The 18687-nt window shown below is 45.6% G+C and overlaps 1 protein-coding gene across 1 annotated transcript in view; it reads left to right on the top strand.

The window, feature by feature from the left end:
- ITGA9 (integrin subunit alpha 9) overlaps window positions 1-18687 on the top strand; it is a 327258-nt gene that overhangs the window by 201142 nt on the left and 107429 nt on the right. Inside the window, exon 18 of the mRNA XM_032354270.1 lies at window positions 1471-1621. Within this exon, the coding sequence (XP_032210161.1) occupies window positions 1471-1621 (151 nt within the window). The remainder of the gene's footprint in view (window positions 1-1470; window positions 1622-18687) is intronic.

The raw sequence follows: 18687 nt of genomic DNA, 5'->3' as shown, positions 1-18687 counted from the left end.
GCTAATTGCAGTGGCCAGTCCTAATTCTTCATGTTATTTTGACCTGTCTACTGCATTTGACAAAACTGATTACTCCTTCCTTGGAACATGACTGCTATGGCCTCTTAGATACCATCTCTCTTGGTTTTCCTCCTACCTCCCTCATGCTTTCTCTTCTCTTCCTCACCCACAACCCCTAAGTGTGAGACCTCTTCTCTATCTACACTCATTCTCTAACAATCATATCCAGTCTCTCCCAAATGTATATCTCCAGCCCAGACACTCCTTTAAGACTTAAGCACCTAGCTGTTCAACACCTCTTCTTAAGGATCCAGTAGCCATTTGGATTTTTTCCTGCTGAACCTTCCATACCCATGGTCTTTCCATCTCAATGAAGGACAACTCTTCCCTTCCAGTTGTTGAAACTAAAATCATTGCAGCTGTCCTTGACGCCTCTTTTCCCCTAATACCCCTCACCCAATCTGTGAGCAAATCTGTTGGCATAACCTTGGAAACACATCCAGAACATGACCTCTTCTCACTACTTCAGTGTGGTCTGAGCTGCCTCCTGGGTTACTATGAGGGCTTCCCAAACAGGCTCCCTACATCTCCCGACCACACACTCTACAGACCGTTCACATCACAGCCAGTGTGAGGCTTCACATGTGAAAATCAGGTTACGCCACTCCTCTACTCAGAGCCCTGCGGGAATTTCATCTCAGAGTCAAACCAAGGTCTTTGTGACGGCCCCAAAGTGCCCCGTATGATCTGTCTGTCCCTACTCCCTTTGCCTCTCTGAGCTCATTTCCTCCCACGCTCCCCTTTGCTCACTCCTCTTAGCCATTCTGGCATTCTTGCCAGTCCTTGAATGTGCCAGGCATAACTTTCCTTTGCTAGTTCCCAGGTGTCTGTGCATCTTGCTCCTTTTCTTCCATCATGTTTCTACTCAGAGGTTTCCTCATCAGTGAGGCTTCCCCAACCATCCTATTTAAAATTACAACCCACTCTCCTCCAAATCTGGCATTCTCTACCCTTCCTACCCTTTGTGAGTTTTCTCTGTAGCTCTTATCACAATCTGACCTGTATGGTCGCTGCTTGGTGTATGTGTTTTTCATCTCCCTGGAGCTGTAAGAAGGCAAGAGCTCTGTTTTGTTCACTGTTCTGTCTTCTAGCAAATAGAATAGTTGCAATTGGTAGGTAGTAGGTACTCAAAAACATGAGCGAATACATGGCCAGATTCTGTGTCTAGGCTATTAAATGTCTTACAATTTTCTGAGATTGATGTGAGCCCAGAAGAGCCTAGTGAGTTAGGCTGTTAGATGAGGAAGCTGACTGCTTGCACAGGATGCATGGCTGGTTAATGGGGTTTCTGGAACGTATGGTTCTGACCCCAAGGGAGTTTCTGTCCCCAACCCCCAGCTACCCTCTGATGTCTCATATTATGTTAGTGAAAGCTTCAGAGCACTCATTGCTGCTTATTTTTCATTACAGCGTTGATGGGAAAACCCCCTATCTAGCTTTGGGGGCTGTGAAGAATATCTCCCTAAACATCTCCATCTCAAACCTCGGGGATGATGCCTATGATGCCAACCTGTCCTTCAACGTTTCCCGGGAGCTCTTCTTCATCAACATGTGGCAGAAGGTAAGGAAGGCACCCCTGAAAGAGAGTCTTTGTTCCATCTGGAGCATTTTCTGGCTTTCATCATAGCTTGCAATGTGTAGTGATTCTGCAAACTTTTTCACTCTGTGGGGTATCATTCAGAACTATGAGAATTCTTTCCCCCTGAACTTAGAAGCTACATTGGAGCAATATCCATCTCTAACACTGACTCCCTTCCTTGCTGTCTTATGGAGCCTTCTCCCTACCATTTGATGTCTGACCTCTTCTCCGGACACTCATGTGTTCTAGAGAAATCCAGTTTCATGTCAGTAGTTGTGAAAAACAAGATAAGGGATAAGGACAGGTCGCTGCTTACTATGCTTGTTATCACACCTGGTGCACTTGATGCTTTCCATTAGGGGGTTGCTTTGGCATGTTTGCTTATGATATATTTGAGTGAATTGAAATGAAATCATTTTCATGAACTGAGTAAGTTTTTCAGCATGAATTCGTGGGTGTGAATAAATTAAGTAGAATGACTTGGAAAAGAAAAAGGAGTTGGTATTCTCTCCTGTCCCATAATTCACCTCAATGAACCATCTACAGGAAGAAATAAAGAACGAGTCTCCAGCAGGCAACAGGAATGAGTGGGCTCAGACAAACCTCACCCTCCCTGGTGGTTGCTCTGAGTTTTGACGGCAGTTTTAAAGGCAATTCTTGGAGCTTTTCAGCATGTTTACAACATGGAACTGCAGCGCCTTGATCTCTGTGTTAAATGGAACCAAAATCGCTTTCTGAGGAACAGCTTCTCCCTGCCCATAGATGAGCACTGGGAAAAGCTTCCAGCCAGTGGGCAAACTTCCGTTCAGACACAGGTCCTGGAAGTTCAACAGTTTTAATAGGATTACACCAACCTTGCCCAGCTTAGGGGGCCCCTGAAGCCTAGAGAGTGACCTGGAATGCTCACACTCCAAGAACTTCACAAGAGTTTATCTCAGACTCTGCTGCTTAATAACTTTTAGGAGCACCAGGGTTGGGGAGGCAACAGAAGCAATCAAGAAGGACTATGGGAAAGGCATGCTTCCCATCTATCTTCTACATCCTAAAAATGATCCTGGTTTAAGCCCAGTCAAGAGAGAACCAAGTATCTATAGGGTTCTAGTATCTCTGGCTCTACATAGAGTGTCTTCTACAGCATTTCCTGGGCCCTGATGCCATCATCCTGTAGGCGGTGGTGGGAGAGGGGCTCACTCAAGGACAGATCTGTAAAACTCATCTCTGTGGTAACCGAAAGGATGCAGTTGGTGACTGGGTCATTATGTGGCAGGTTCCTCTCGCTTAGGATGGGAGAAATTTCTCTCTGGTCTCAGACTTAGGAATAGTTGTGCTTTTCCCGAGTATTTTGGCTTATTTTTACCTGTAGACAGTCGTCCCTGTGACTAGGCTTTGTTCTCTCTGTTGTCTGCTAGAAAGTTCTGAGCTGGCCCCACTCTGTCGGTATATAGGATTTAGTGGTAGTATTTCACAAACTGTGTAGCTTCCTAGATCCTATTCTCCTTCCCTTCATCGTAGTTTTCTTTTTAGCTTGGAGGCTGCATAATATTCTGTCATAAAGTATACTATGGATTACCCTCAAATTCCTGTTACATAGATATTTCATTCCAGTTTTTTCCTTTTCAGTACTGTGATGAATGAGAGTGCCTTTGGTGGCTTAGTCAGTTAAGATCCAACTTTTGGCTTGAGCTCAGATCATGATCTCAGGGTCGTGGGATCAAGCCCCATGTCAGGCTCCCCACTCAGCTAGGAGTCCGCTTGTCTCCCTCTCTTTCTGCCCTTTCCTTTCCTCACACTCTCTCTCTTGCTCTCTCTGTCTCTATTAAATAAATCTAAAAACAAAACAAAACAAAACTGTGATGAATGTCTTTCACAGAGATTGCTATGAACAAATGATTTTACTTTTAGTCTTGTAACTCTTTGGGGAAAGCAACATAGTGTTTGTTGACTACCTACTATATACCAGGGGTCTTACATACATTTCCCATGCCCTCCTGCATTCGATCTGGGTGCATCTGCCATATTGGTGGAATGCTGCAGGGGAGAAATAGGGGAAGTAGGATGAGGCAGGGATGGCTAAGGGTGTGCCATCATAAAATATAACCTTGGTATGATTAATATAGGGTGTGAAGAGATGGAAATATGCCCAAGAACATAAATCACTCAGCAGAATTTTCTCCTCTTAAAGTGATAGGAGAGCATCATTTCCACCCCTGTGTCATGTTGAGCACCTCAAGGGGTAGTAGGTAGCCCCCAGGCATTCTGGATGAGGGGTCTAGTCAGGTGAGGACAGTGTACCTGAGAAGCCCACATATTAGTCATCAGCTATCATAGCTGATCATTTTTATCTTATTTACACTGAATCCCAACAACTTTGGGACAGGGAGCCCCAGTTTCAATTTTTCAGAAAGATGACAAGGTATCAGGGGCTCCTCAGGATGTGGGAAACATTCATGTAAGAAAGGTTAACAGGGCACAGAGACATCACATAGCTGCCCCTTGGGCAGGACCAACTAGAAAAACAGTCACGAAGACCATCAGTGTGGCAAGAGAAGGGAAAGAAACAAAAAATCCTCTCCTGTGATCACAACCACAACTCTAAATGGACATGTAAATGGCATCACTCAGCCCAGAGCAAGATTGGCACAGCACCTAGATGAGTGGTAAAGAGGAACCAGGAGAGCCCACTCACCCTGCGTAGACCTAATATAACCAACATGGACCGTACAGAAACATTCTAACACATAAACGAAGAAGAATGCAATTCAGGATACAGAAGGAAAGCATACCTTTTAGAAAGATTATTAATAGAAAACAAAAGTAAATTTTATTCTAGCATTCACTTTTCTTGATTAAATTCAGGGGGAAATGAGCACAGTGAAAGATCAGATAGAATGATAAGCTGGGATGAAAAGAGAGTGAACTTAGAGGCAAACAAAAATAAAGATTGCAGGTAAGATAAGGAAATGTAAGAAAACCAGGAAAGCAATAGCAGAATTAAAATGTGTTATAATCAGGAAAGAGCAGAATTAGCAGTAGAAAAAATTGCTTCATTGTTACACAGGGCATATTTGAGACAGTCTCTGAGAATTCAGAAAAAAAGAACCAAACAATGAAGAATGACTGTGAGAATTATAGAGGTGGAAGGTGGAGACCGGAAACCAGCAAAGGGAAGTGGCTCCAAAATTGTTGGAATGGAAGACATGAGTAGACAGCAAGGAGGGATCGCCTTTTTTTTGAGTGAGCTCTGCAAACACCCGGCAACAACACTGAGAGCTCTGCAAACACTGAGGCAAAAACACGGAGAGCCCTTGACTGTCAACACAGAGCTTCATGAGATTTTGAATTTGAAAAATATGAAAGTGATGGTACTGATACTAACAGAAAATAAAGAAACCAGTGTTCCATAGGCTTTTCTGTAACAGAATTAAAAAATCAGGATAGTTTCTCTTGTGAATTAAGAATTCTATACCCAGCCAGCTTGCCCTCAATTGTGAAAACAGAATAAAGATATCCTTGAATATATGAGAATTTATAAAGTCTATTAACTCTCCTGGTTTGGATTTCCCTAAAAGCAGACCCCAACACAGTGATGTAGGTATAGGGAATTTCTTTGAGGAATGATCTCCGGAGGCACTTTGTGAGAGTGGTGAGTTTAGACGAGGAAGAGAGGAAAGACAGGGAAGTGTGCACTGATAATCCGTGAGGAACTCGGGCTCCATCCCCCTGCAAATCCTCAGACAGGCTCTGTGGAACACCCTTCAGAATCACTCCCAGGGGTAAGGAGGCTGCTAAGGGATTTATCCACCAACTCTTACCACTCATCCACAGAGAAGCCCTCCAAGGGCATCAACTCTCTGGCACTTCCAGCCTTCTCTGGCTATGGGCCACACTCCGGCAAACAACTCCGGCAGTGAAAAGTTGGAAGCCTTTGGCCTGGAGGGTGCTGGCTTCAGGTGACCAGTGTTCTGGTTGGTTCTAGGGAATGTGAGGAAGGCAGCATCTGCTTCAATAACCATTAAAGCTTTAATAAGCATGAAACCGTTCCTGAGAAAAAAGACACTTAGAGATAAAGCACTCAAGAATACGTTGTGTAATAAAATGTTAAGGCCAAATAAACATAGATGTAAGCAAAAACAAATTTCACAAGCATTTAAAATAGTAAGCAAATGTAAGAAAAATTATTGCCACAGTAAATACATAACTTAAAAACTTAATAAAAAATAAGCTTATGATATCAGTTATACCATAAAAATTTGAGAGGAAACTTAATCTTGTCACTCTTCCTGCCTCACATTCTTCAGAATGGAGTTCAGACTCCTCAGCTGTTCCCTGAGAGGCCGTTCTGAGGCAGAGCTTCAGAACCTCCCTCTTCCCCAGCCTCATTGCTCACCATCCCCCGCATGCACACTTGAATCCAGTTATAATCCAGTCCTGGGAGCCCTTCCATCCCTGTTTTCTTTAATCAACTGCTCTGCCCTCAGATCTCACCTCAGATGCCTTACCGGGCTTCCCCGGGGATGTGGGTGGGAGGGTGGGGGGCTATCCCTCTGTCCCAAGCTGTAAGGCAGCTCAGGCCCCAGACCTCCAAGGTCTCCCATCTTCTGTGTCATGACACAGTTTGTGATGTATCCATTTCTGAGACTGAACAGTCACCCCGAAGATGGACTTTTCTGTCCTCTCGAACACAAAGCTGCTTTCACAGATTCATGCTGGCTCTTTCCTATAAGGGAAGATGATTTATAAAAAATGTGGGATGCATATGGACAGCCATCTGCTGGCTTTCCTCTCGCCTCCGTAAGCTAACTCGAGAATACTCTATAAAACAGGACTTCATGCGTTGGTGGTCACCGACTGCTTGGCAGACGGGCTGGCTGGGACACAGCCTAGAGTGGTCATAGAGTGGCCTCCCACGGAGCAGTGTGCAGGATCCCTGAGGGGCGGGGGAGCGGCACAGTGGAAAGGGAGAACGAGGAAGAATGGAGAAAATGCACGAGAGCACATCCGTATCCCCCAACCCCACGGTCACGTTCACACTAGATTCTGTGTGAACGACATGTCCAGACCCCCACTCCACAGACTTTGTGAATGGTGCCCGCTGGAGTTGTATGGCCCTGTGACCCGGGGGTCAAGATCAAGTTGAGTTTTAATTTCTTCGCTGCGATGCCATTCAGCACACAGGCTTTAACTCTTCTTGCTTCCTCAGGACAAGAATGTATTTGTTCAGATGGTTGTTATTAAGTACCTGCTTGCTAAGTGCCAGGGACTGTACCAGCTGCTAAGGGACCCAGAGATGAGTAAGATCTGGTCCCTGCTCACAAAGAACTCCTGGCCTTATGGGGTGTAAGGTAGGTCAGCAAGCAGAGCACAAACGCCAACTACTGGTCAGAGCACTGAAACATTGTCCTGCAGCAAGCGACTGTGACAGTGAGGCTCGGGGTGCCCAAGGGCCCCAGAGAAGCACTTAGGGAAAGATGGATATGCCTCCGAAGGACTGAAATCTGCTGCTGCCATCATTGCAGAGGTGGGGTGGAGTGGGTGAGTTTATTTGGTGAAGGAGAGAACTGCCTGGACCCTGGTGAGAGGTCAGAGGAAGAGGGACAGGAGTGATCCAGCAAGATGGAAAGGGGCTGCCCATGGTGGGGGGTGTCAAAGGGCCAGCAACATTCCCAGGAGCAGGGTGACCTTGGGACATCTGAGAAATGCGGATGCCTGCTGTCCGATGCCGAAGTTGCTTGTCAGTTAGGACTCCTGCACTCAGGAATGCCTCATGTGACCGAGACAGATAAGCTCAAAGAAGGGACTGGATTCTAGAGTTTGTCTTCATGGCAGTAACCGTTACAGCCCGCATGCAAACAGACATAGATGCAGACAGTTGTAAGCTTTAGGCTAGTGCAGGAGAGCTCCCAGGTGACCACTGGGTACAAAGGGGTCACAGGAGCTAGCCGTGCAGCCACAGAGGAGGCCATGCTGGGCAAGAAAGAGCGAGGGCAGGCCCCTGACCTAGTTTCTTCTCTACAGCATGAGTGCGTTCTTGGTTCGGATCTCCTGGACGCTGAGTTTGAAGCAAGGAATAGAGGGCAGTTCATTTGGGAGGTGCAAGACCGCTGGGAGGGAGGCAGAGCAGGGATAGACCTGTGAAGGCTGCTGATGAAAGGTGCTGTTAAACCAGATGCCACACTGGGTACCAGAGTTTAATTGGACAACCCTGGGGAACAGTGCAAAGCAAACCACATGGCTGAGGGAGCTGGGGGATTGATACACCCTCCTGAGGAGTCAGTGGTTGAAGCTTTCGGGGTGGGGGGGTCTTCCCCAGGACTTCCGTCCTGTAATGTGCTTGTCCAGAGCAACTGACCTCCTTCTGGAAAAATGCACTCGGGCACATAAGATATAGCTACTGGCTAGTGGACATGGGGTGGAGCACCCAGAAAGGGCAACGCACCTGTGAGGCCACCAGCACCTGCTAGAGATGCCCCCAGGGCTGGAAGCATGTGCAACCTAAGCACCTTACTTTCTAGGCTTCCAGAAGTTGTAAGTTAGCCTAATGGAACTTAGCCAAGGTTCTAGCTTGAGCAATACTGGTATGCACTTCACGGTCTTACAGGAAGGGGGCAAGGCAAGTATTGTAAGCAGGTTGGGGGATCCAGTGTGGGACAGCGGGAAGCAGTGAAGACTGAGGAGAAAGGGAGTCTCATTCCAGAGAGAGCAGCCAGCTCCCTGTAGCAGTCAGCGGTTACCAGGTGGGAGTGGGGCCCAGTGCTGTCAGACTTTTATTTTTCAATAAAAGCCAGAAATCTACATGTTTATGTGAAACCGCATGACTTTGGCAGCTAATTAAAGTGTTCTTTGCACATTGTATGGGCCAAATACACATGTCTGGCTGACTGCATCCAGCCTGGAGGCCTCCGGTTTGTGACCTACAGCTTCTCTGTCTTCCATATGCTGGAGGCTCCTTCTCCTGCCTGCCTGTTGGTCACACGGATCTGTATTTGTGGCCAAACTGAGCATGTCTGCAGGCTCATCGGCATCTCACAGGCACCTGTGGGTGGTAGAGAAGCTAGCAAAGGGATTGGAGTGTGGGGGTTCAAGTGCAAGTGTTTTGGGGAGGAGTCAATGGACACATAGTATTCACAGCATTTTGAAAGCCAACAAGGCTTTGAAAACTTTTCCAAGGCTGGAATATTTGTACTTTGCAGCCATTGCAAGAAGCAGCTTAATGTTTCAGAAGTTCTTAGAAGTAACACAGCAAGTAGCCAAGGTGGAATAGAGGGAAAGCGACCTTCTCATGACCTTCATTCAGCTGCAGATGCAGAAACTCAGCTCTATTTCTTGCCGGGCAGGTGACCTTGAGCCAGGGGCTCTGTGCCTCACTTTCTCTCTAAAATGAGATGGGCTGGGGCACCTGGGTGGCTCAGTGGGTTAAAGCCTCTGCCTTCAGCTCAGGTCATGATCCCGGGGTCCTGGGAGCCCCGCATTGGGCTCTCTGCTTAGCGGGGAGCCTGATTCCTCCTCTCTCTCTGCCTGCCTCTTTGTCCACTCGTGATCTCTCTCTGTCAAATAAATAAATAAAATCCTAAAAAATTAAAAAAAAAAATGAGATGGGCTGAGTTAAGTGGGGCCCTAGGCCAACGACTTGTACGTGATACGTACCTGCCATGGCAACCCTCCTACACACAAGCACGAGCCTTATAATTTGTTCATTTACTCAGAAGGTATATATTGTCACCTACTTCAGACCAAGATTACATTCTAGGGCGGGGCGGGGGGTGGAGGAAGAAAAGCAAGAATACAGGAAAAAGCACGAAAGTCAGACGGTGTTGACTCTTCGTTTTTGTTTTTTTTTTAAATTTTTTATTTTTTATACACATATATTTTTATCCCCAGGGGTACAGGTCTGTGAATCGCCAGGTTTACACACTTCACAGCACTCACCAAAGCACATACCCTCCCCAATGTCCATAACCCCACCCCCTTCTCCCAAACCCCCTCCCCCCAGCAACCCTCAGTTTGTTTTGTGAGATTAAGAGTCACTTATGGTTTGTCTCCCTCCCAATTCCATCTTGTTTCATTGATTCTTCTTCTACCCACTTAAGCTCCCATGTTGCACCACCACTTCCTCATATCAGTGAGATCCTGTGATAGTTGTCTTTCTCTGCTTGACTTATTTCGCTAAGCATGATACGCTCTAGTTCCATCCATGTTGTCGCAAATGGCAAGGTTTCATTTCTTTTGATAGCTGCATAGTATTCCATTGTGTATATATACCACCTCTTCTTTATCCATTCATCTGTTGATGGACATCTAGGTTCTTTCCATAGTTTGGCTATTGAGGACATTGCTGCTATAAACATTCGGGTGCACGTGCCCCTTTGGATCACTACGTTCGTATCTTAAGGGTAAATACCCAGTAGAGCATACAGCCATGTGCCATCCTAATGTCAAAAAAATAGAGCTCGTGTTAGACTGAACATATTTTGGGCATCTGGGTGGCTCAGTGGGTTAAATGTCTGCCTTTGGCTCAGGTCATGATCCCAGGGTCCTGGGATCGAGTCCCGTATTGGGCTCCCTGCTCAGTGGGGAGCCTGCTTTTCCCTCTTGCTCTGCCTGCCATGCTCCCTGCTTGTGCTCTCTCTCTCCCTCTCTCTCATGCTCTCTCTCACAAATAAATAAATCTTTAAAAAAAAAAAACTGAACATATTTTTATATTTAATTAATAGTCTTTATTTAAAAAAATAAAATTACATGAAAAATAATTTAAAACTTGGTAAATAAAATGAGTACCGGGTGTTCTGCATAAGTCATGAATCATTAAATTCTACTCCAGAAACTAATATTAACACTGTATGTTAACTAGAATTTAAAAAAAAAAAACACCTTGGTAAATATATATCGGTTAAGTGAAATGAGCTAGCTTTGGTGGCTCCTGTTTGTTTGCTTATAATAATGCCTGTTGATTTTTTTTTTTTTTATGAACTTACTGTTTCCTGACATATTCGAATTTTGGGTTTGGGGATGTTGACTTTTTAAAAACTAAGATATATAACGGTTCAAATATGTGATATGTGTGATGAATAATATCAGAGTTTAGAGAAGGATGAAGATAATGAACCCCACAAACAATGCAGGGCTTGGCCCTGAGTCTTGCAGTCGGGCAGGGAGAGGACCGGCCCAGAGGTCTGCAGGCCCCGTGAAACCCGGTGTGGGAATCCAGGATTGTTATCAGGTAGACGGCGATAGACCATCTGTGTTCTTGACTGAGGATATGGACTGAGGAAATAGAAGAAAGGACCAAAGCTGGTGGCATGCTAGAGGAAGAGCCAAGAAAGACCAAATAGGCCGGGGAAGCCAAGAGGTGAGATTCAGTCTTGGGATTGCCAGAAGGAAAGAGAGCTGTGAGGTAGCAAGGGGAGGGCCATGGATCCTGCAGGGAAAACAAAAACCTACCAGTTAGAATACGTGTTAGAGCTTCCTGCACTTTCAGGTTCCTAAGAAATATAGTTCACGCTCAACCCTGGTTGGTTATAAGTCAGTGAATCTGGCTGACACGTTGTGTCACCGTCTAACCTCCCCGAGAGACAAAGGTGGAGGGCTGGGTCCCATGTCCTTCTGTCTCCTCCTGTGACAGGGCCCGGTGTGGGAAGCCTGATGATGTCGACTAGAAGTTGCGTGAGGGAAAACTTAGTTTTGCTCTCTGAGGAGTGCTGTGAATTCCAGAGGAAACTTGGCTTCCAAGTTGGTTTGGGGGCAGAAAAGCACCAGCTCAGCTTTTGTGGTGTTCTATGGCTTATTCTTTAGGACAGAAGGCAAAGAGGGCTTACAAGCTTGTTTTTCTTGTAAAGGGACCCTTCCAGTTTATATCTACCTTTACCATAGAAAGGCAGTCCCTTTCTCTCAAGGGCTTCTCTCTCCTCACTTTCAAGGCAAGCCACTCAAGATGGTGCCAGAGGATAAAAATGATCCAGTTTCTAACCCGGATAGAGTGGGAAAGATTAGACACTTACATGTTTATATACCTTTGTATCTGTGGGAGTGCCCGGGCCTGTTCTCAGACAGAAGTTTCCACACAGAAACTGTGTCTGTACATAGGAACAAAACAAGATGTGTTCTGTGGAGCTGGGAAGGCCCCCATCACGTCAGGAAGGGTTTGCAAACAGGAATGCTTGCGCCTCAAACCGCCAGCCTTCCTCTGCCACTGCACTCATTCCTGGCAGGAACTGATTTTCATTGTGTTCTGCTTTCTCTGGTGTCTCCCGTCAAGTTAATAGTAGCCTGGAGTCAAACGCAACCCTTAGATGTTTATAGTCATCTTGGCTGGGCCATTAAGATGATGAATGAACTTGCCTCTTGCCCTGGTAAGGGAGCCCTCAGGGTGGATATCGATACTCAGAAAATAATAAGTCTTTTCCGCCCCTTTTCTGTTTTTAATCCAGTGCCCCAAGCCCCCTGGTGACTTTACCTTGAACTTCCTGCATAATGCCAGGCAGAAAAACCGCACCTGGCTCCAAGCCCATGTGAGGTTCTGACACAGAGGCAAGCTCGCTCACTCTCTCTTCCCTTGTTGGTCTTCCCCGTCCCGCGTGTCAAAGAGCAATCCCAAGTTCCCTAGAGCCTTTCCGGTTTCTGAGCTGTTTCTGTCTTTGCCGATTTCCTCTTGGAACAGATAATAATGGGTGGTAAGTGCAGGTACCCCGAGGCCGGACTCTCACCTGGATTACCTGTGGCAGCACTGTGACCACTGTCTGGCCTTATAGTCAGATTCCAACCCCTAGTGAAGCCGGGCCCGGGAGCCAGGCTGGGCCCTTCCTGCAGTGGTGGGCAGTGCGGAGGTGGTAGAGAGACCCGGATGTCCACTTCCAATTACAACATGGCCTCAATGTTCCACGGTGGGGCTCAGTTTTCACATATATGAAAAGCTTCACTTGTGTATTCACTGTGTTTGGAAGGAAGGCTACGTTTTGCTTTAGAAATGTCAACAGAGCTGTAGCTACAACAAGGATCAATTAACAAGGGTGTTTCCCAGACCTGCAGGACTTGGGGTAAATTTATTTGGGGGGGGGGGTTAGAAAACATGTGTTAAACCTCTGGATTTTTTTTTCCTAATGAACTGCAAAACAGCAATTTAATAATTTCCTCTTTTAAGGGGAAAGGGGAGTCTTGGATTTTAAGCCTTTTTCATAAAGCAGCACAACACCTCTTAAAAGGAAAGCCATGAAAATGGACTGCTAAGCCAAGGCAAACAAAAGAAAGTGAAAAAAATCAAGGAGAATGTGGGGGTCTCAGGCTAAGTTTCCCTGAAGCTGATGTGGAGGGAGCGGAGAAGCAGGACAGGACACGGCGTGATTTCAGGCCCAGCGCTGTGGAGGGTGGCCTCGGCCTCCTCCTGCAGGGGAGCCGGGAAGGGTGATTCACACCTCAGCAAGGTCCATCTCAAGGTCAGGAAGCCAGGCTTTTGTTCCCCCATAGCATCAATCATTGGTTAAGGGCCATCTACCAAGGAATAAAAGGCCCAGTGCTTTCTGCCCTCTGAGGGTGAGTTATGGACATTGTGGCCTCCCTGGCTGAGGCCAGACCTCTGAAGAAGACCCATGGGTGCTGGCTCGTGGAAGAAGACACATGCTGGGGCTGGAGGTGGGCACCTGGGTGGGTCCCAGGGGACCTGGTGGAACCCTAAACGTGGTGGTGATAGTAGTAGGTGATAGTAGTAGGTGATAGTTGCTGTCTACTGGCGTTCGTGGCATCGTACCGGATGTCTGTGTCATAAGCATGTTGACAAAGATGCAGCTCTGAGACGTGTGTGTGACATTCTCAGGTGACAGGATCAGTGACACACAGGGTATTTCAGCCCGCATTGGAATTGAGGAGCCAGCAAATGAAGATGCCTTTGGAATTTAGTGGCGACTGTGAATGCATAGCCACATCCTGTGACTATCCAGTTTTCCAGAACTGCCATTCCATCCCTTGGAGGGCAGACCCACCGGAAGTCTCTCTGCTCCGTGACAGCCACTGGCCTTGTTCTTATCCAGGCACCTGAGTGTAACTGGCCAGCCTGTCCTCTTCCTGAAGCCAGTGTTAAATAACTGACTTTAAAAAATAGTTAGGAATGTGTCTGGCCGCAGGTAACAGGAAGGCCAGCTTGTAACAGTCGATCCTAATGGGATTTTGATTTTTCTTTTATAAAAATAATAAATCTAGAAATGGACAGGCCAGGACTGGTAGGCAATTGTGTAATGCCATCAGGAATCCTAGTTCTTGGGGCACCTGGGTGGCTCAGTCGGTTAAGCAACTGCCTTTGGCTCAGGTCATGATCCCAGCGTCCTGGGATCGAGCCCCACATAAGGCTCCCTGCTCAGCAGAGAGTCTGCTTCTCCCTCTGCCTCTGCTGCTCCTTCTGCTTCTGCTCTCTCACTCACACTCTCTCAAATAAGTAAATTAAATCTTTAAAAAAAAGGAAACCTAGTTCTTTAGTCTTTGCACTCAGCCTTTCTTCACACCTGTTGTTTCTTGGTTTCCCACTTCTAGCTCAGCAGCTATGTTCCAAGCAGTAAGAAGAGGAAAGATAACAGCCCTGCCTCTTTTATTTATTTTTATTTTTTATTTCAAATCCAGTATAGTTAGCCTACAGTGTTGTATTCGTTTCAGGTGTACAATACAGTGATTGAACAGTTCTATACTCAGTGCTCGTCACCTACTCCATCCCCCCCACCCCACCTCCCCTCTGATCACCATCAGTTTCTTCTCTATAGTTAAGAGTCTGTTGTTTGGTCTTTCAACTCCACACACACACCTTTTTTTTTTTTTTTAATTCATTGGCTTTGTTTCTTAAATTCCATATATGAGTGAAATCATTTGGTATTTGTCTTTCTCTGACTCACTTATTTTGCTTAGTGTTATACTCTCTAGACCCATCCATGTGGTTGCAAATGGAAAAATATCATTTTTCCTTTTATGGCTGACAAATATTTTATTATATATGTATACCACGTCTTCTTTATCTGTTCATCCGTCAGTGGGCACTTGGGCTGCTTCCATAATCTATTTATTGTAAATAATGCTGCTGTAAAAATAGGGGAGCATATATCTTTTTGAATTAATGTTTTTTCTGTTCTTTGGGTAAATACGCAGCAGTGGAGTTACTGGACCATAGGGAAGTTCTATTTTTAACTTTCTGAGGAGCCTCCATACTATTTTCTCACAGTGGCTGCCCCAGTTTGCATTCCCACCAACAGTGCAAGAGGATTCCTTTTTCTCCACGTCCTTGCCAACACTTGAGATTTTTTGTGGTTTTGATTTTAGACATCCTGATGGGTGTGAGGTGATCTCTCATTATAGTTTTGATTTGCATTTCCCTGATGATGAGTGATGTTGGACATCTTTTCATGTGTCTGTTGGCCATCCAGATGTCTTCTTTGGAGAAATGTCTGCTCGTGTCCATTTCTTAAATGGATTATTTGTGGGTTTTTGGTGTTGAGTTGTAAAAGTTCTTTATATATTTTAGATAGTAACCCTCTATCACATACATCATTTGCAAATATCTTCTCCCATTCTGTAGGTTGTCTTTCAGTTTTGTTGATTGTTAACTTTGCTGTGCAAAGCTTTTTATTTTGAAGTAGTCCCAACAGTTTATTTTTGGTTTTGTTCCCCTGGTCTCAGGAGACATATCTAGAAAAATGTTGCTTTGGTCAGCGTCAAAGAAATTATGACCTGTTCTCTCTTCTAGGATTTTTATGGTTTCAGGTCTCACATTTAGGTCCTTTTTTTTTTTTTTAAAGATTTTATTTATTTATTTGATAGAGAGAGAGATCACAAGTATGCAGAGAGGCAGGCATAGAGAGGGGGGAAGCAGGCTCCCTGCTAAGCAGAGAGCCTGATGCAGGGCTCTATCCCAGGACCCTGGGATCATGACCTGAGCCGAAGGCAGAGGCTTTAACCCACTGAGTCCCAGGTGCTCCAAGGGCATTTAGGATATTTTAAAATCATCATCAAGAATACCTGCTGGGAAGATCTGGCTTGGCCATGCTCAGGTGTCGCAGAGCATCTAGAGGGAACCAGCAGGTGACATGACCCAGTTGGGTCTTATCAGGCAGGGACCAGTGAAATCTACTCCAGTAGATGTCAGACCCTGAAAACGTATAAGGTGACCTTTACCTGTTTGCCTTGCCTATATCTTCATTGACATATGCATTTCCTATTTGCACAAGATGAAGCCATTTCCATGATAATGTCAACAGATTTGGATTGGGGCCTCCCACAAAGGTGCCACCACAGCTCCCTATCCAGGCCAACCTGTACCAGGAAGGCCAGCATCCAGCACCCCTGTCCTCCTGAGTGCTTAGTGTTCTTGAGCCTTCTTCACTGTTCTGTTTCTATTTTTGTGCTGTGTCTAGTTTGGCATCTTCTTTCTTAAAATGTGGAGCCCAGGCCTGAATTGCTATCCAATGAGCCCAGCATAGAATTAGTGCTGCCCCAGTTCCAAACATGGTATTTCTGTTAATGTGGCAGCCACAGCACAATTATATCCATTTGTGATGCATTTACTCTATTTTTCTTCTAGCCTTTGGTGCTATTTGGAAGTTTTGTTATGTCATTTATAGTCTTGCTACTCAAAATACAGTCCCAGACCAGCAACATGGCATCATCTAGAATCAATTAGCTTGTTAGAAATGCAGACTCTCAGGGCTCAGTTGGGTAAACAATTGCCTTCAGCTCAGGTCATGATCCCAGGGTCCTGGGATTGAGCTCTTGCTGGGCTCCCTGCCCAGTGGGGAGTCTGCTTCTCCCTCTGCCCTTCCCCCTGCTTGTGCTCACTCTCTTTCTCTCTCTTTCAAATAAGTAAAATCTTAAGGAAAAAAAGAAAAAGAAAAAGAAATTCCGACTCTTAAACATGACCACCCCAGACCTGCTAAATCAGGGTCTGCATTTAACAAGATCCCTGGGTATTTGTACGCATAGCAAAATTTGAGGTTGGTCATAGCTCCTGATTTTGGGTCATCTAACTTGGTAACTTACCAAGACATTGATAAGAACCTTTAAATGCACTTGGAGCAGTGGACCTGGTCGGCTCTGGGTCTGGGTGTGATGTCCTGTGGGCAGACATGGAGCCATTTCCAGAATGAATGGGGAGGGAAGGAAGAGATATTTCTGGAGCACCCTTCAGGCACTGTTCTCGGTGCTTTATTTCATTGAATCCTCACCACAGTCCTGTGTGATTCATGCTCTTATTCCCAATGTATAGCTGAAGGAAGACAAACTCACAAGATAAAAGGAACATGATCGTTTTATGCTCAAGACTCATAAAGGTTAACAAGACTGAGGTCACACTAGAAAGTGGGGAGCCGGCGCTAACGTCACCTTCTGGCCCAGATCTCATTGTCTTATCTGCCAGGAAATCTCTCAGATGCTTTGCCAACAATGTGGTTGGCTAACCAGGGAAATCAGTCTCTGCCTCTGTGGTTGGAGGTAATGCTGATTCTCTCTAGCATTAACTGTTAAAATGGCAGCCACCTAGGGGCTGCCCATGCAGGAAGCAAGGAGGTAGGCTCTTCCCTAAGGGAAAAGAAGCTAACTGGTACTTCTGCTGGAGGAAACAGAGAAGCCCCAAATCAAAGAGAGATCTTGAGGGATCCAAAAGAAAGTCTTAAGACAGCTTAGAGCAGTCAGGGCCAGCCCTTCCTGGCATGAGAAAGTCACACACAACCATGAGCATAGTTGCCATGGACCAAGATAGAAAGAAAAGAAAAATGTCCCCTGGGCCAAAAAGGGACTGTGCTTAAAATCAGCTCTGTGGTTACCAGGTAATATACAAGACTCCAGCTGCTTGGCTTGTAAATCCCATCTTCCTTCTGGACCCAGCACAGCTAGTAGCACAGTTAATCACCTCTCTTTTTTTGTCCTTTTTTGTTTTTAGTCTTCAACAGCCTGTTTTAATTGAGATACCATTTACATAGTGCAAAATGCACACCTCCTAAGGATACAGCTCTATAATTTTTACATATGTCTACACCCATGTAGCCACCACCCACATCAAGAATGAGAACATTTCTAGCAGTATAGGAAGATGTCTGAAATGGGACCCTAATCCCTCCAGACCTTCCATTTGCAGGAACTAGCAACTCCCTTCCACTTGCCCCTGCCCCATTCTCTCACCTCAGCATCTGTTCCACAAATGGCCCATTGGTTAGACCTACAGAATATCTCCGTAATCAAACCACGTTGCACTATCACCACTGCTTCCATCCTGGCCCAAGTCCCCAACTTATTTTGCCTGATTATTAACTGCAGTAGTTTCCTTCATAATTAGTCTCCCTTCTTCTACCCTTGTCCCTTTACACTTCTTTGCCTGAACCCTCCAGTGCCTTCCCAGCTCACTGTAAACTTCATTCTTTGCAATACCTATAAGACTTTATAAGATTCTGAACCAGGTAGTTGCTTCCTCTCTGAACACATTTCCTATGAATCTTCCCCTTGCCACCGTGACATCCTTGTTGTTCCTTGCAACACATCAAACTTATTCCTGCCTCAGGGCCTTTGCACAGGCTCTTCTGTCAGATATCCGCATGGCCCCATCCCTCAGTTCCTTCCTATCTTGGCTTAAATGTCACCTGATTAGAAATACCCAAACACCTCCATCATATCCCCATACCCTGATTTTTTCCATAGGACTTAGTACCATCTGATGTACTATTTGTTTTGCTGATTGTTTTAGCCCTCCCACTGGACTATAAGTTCCATATAGTATACAGTGACTTAATTCATCAGTTCATTCCTAATACCTATAGCAGTGCCTGGGGGACAGTCAGATGTCAGCATTGTTCCATGAACAAATGAACAGATGGCAAATGGTATAGAGAGAGATGAAGGGTATTTCTATCCTTCTGTGTACTTTATGGTTACTATGTCAGTTATCATTAAGTTTTATACTGCCCTAGGACTTTTTAAGTGCCAAGTGCTCTTTTTAAACAACTTGGTGGTTTAGAAAGGTATGCTAATTTCTTATCTCCCTACAAAGGCAAACCACAAAGACTCCAAGAACTGGAGCAATGCTACCCCCACCTGGT

Source organism: Mustela erminea, chromosome 1, assembly GCF_009829155.1.
Source record: "Mustela erminea isolate mMusErm1 chromosome 1, mMusErm1.Pri, whole genome shotgun sequence".
Lineage (NCBI taxonomy): Eukaryota > Metazoa > Chordata > Mammalia > Carnivora > Mustelidae > Mustela > Mustela erminea.
Note: the sequence above shows the minus strand (reverse complement) of the source record. Positions and strands in the feature narration are given on the sequence as shown.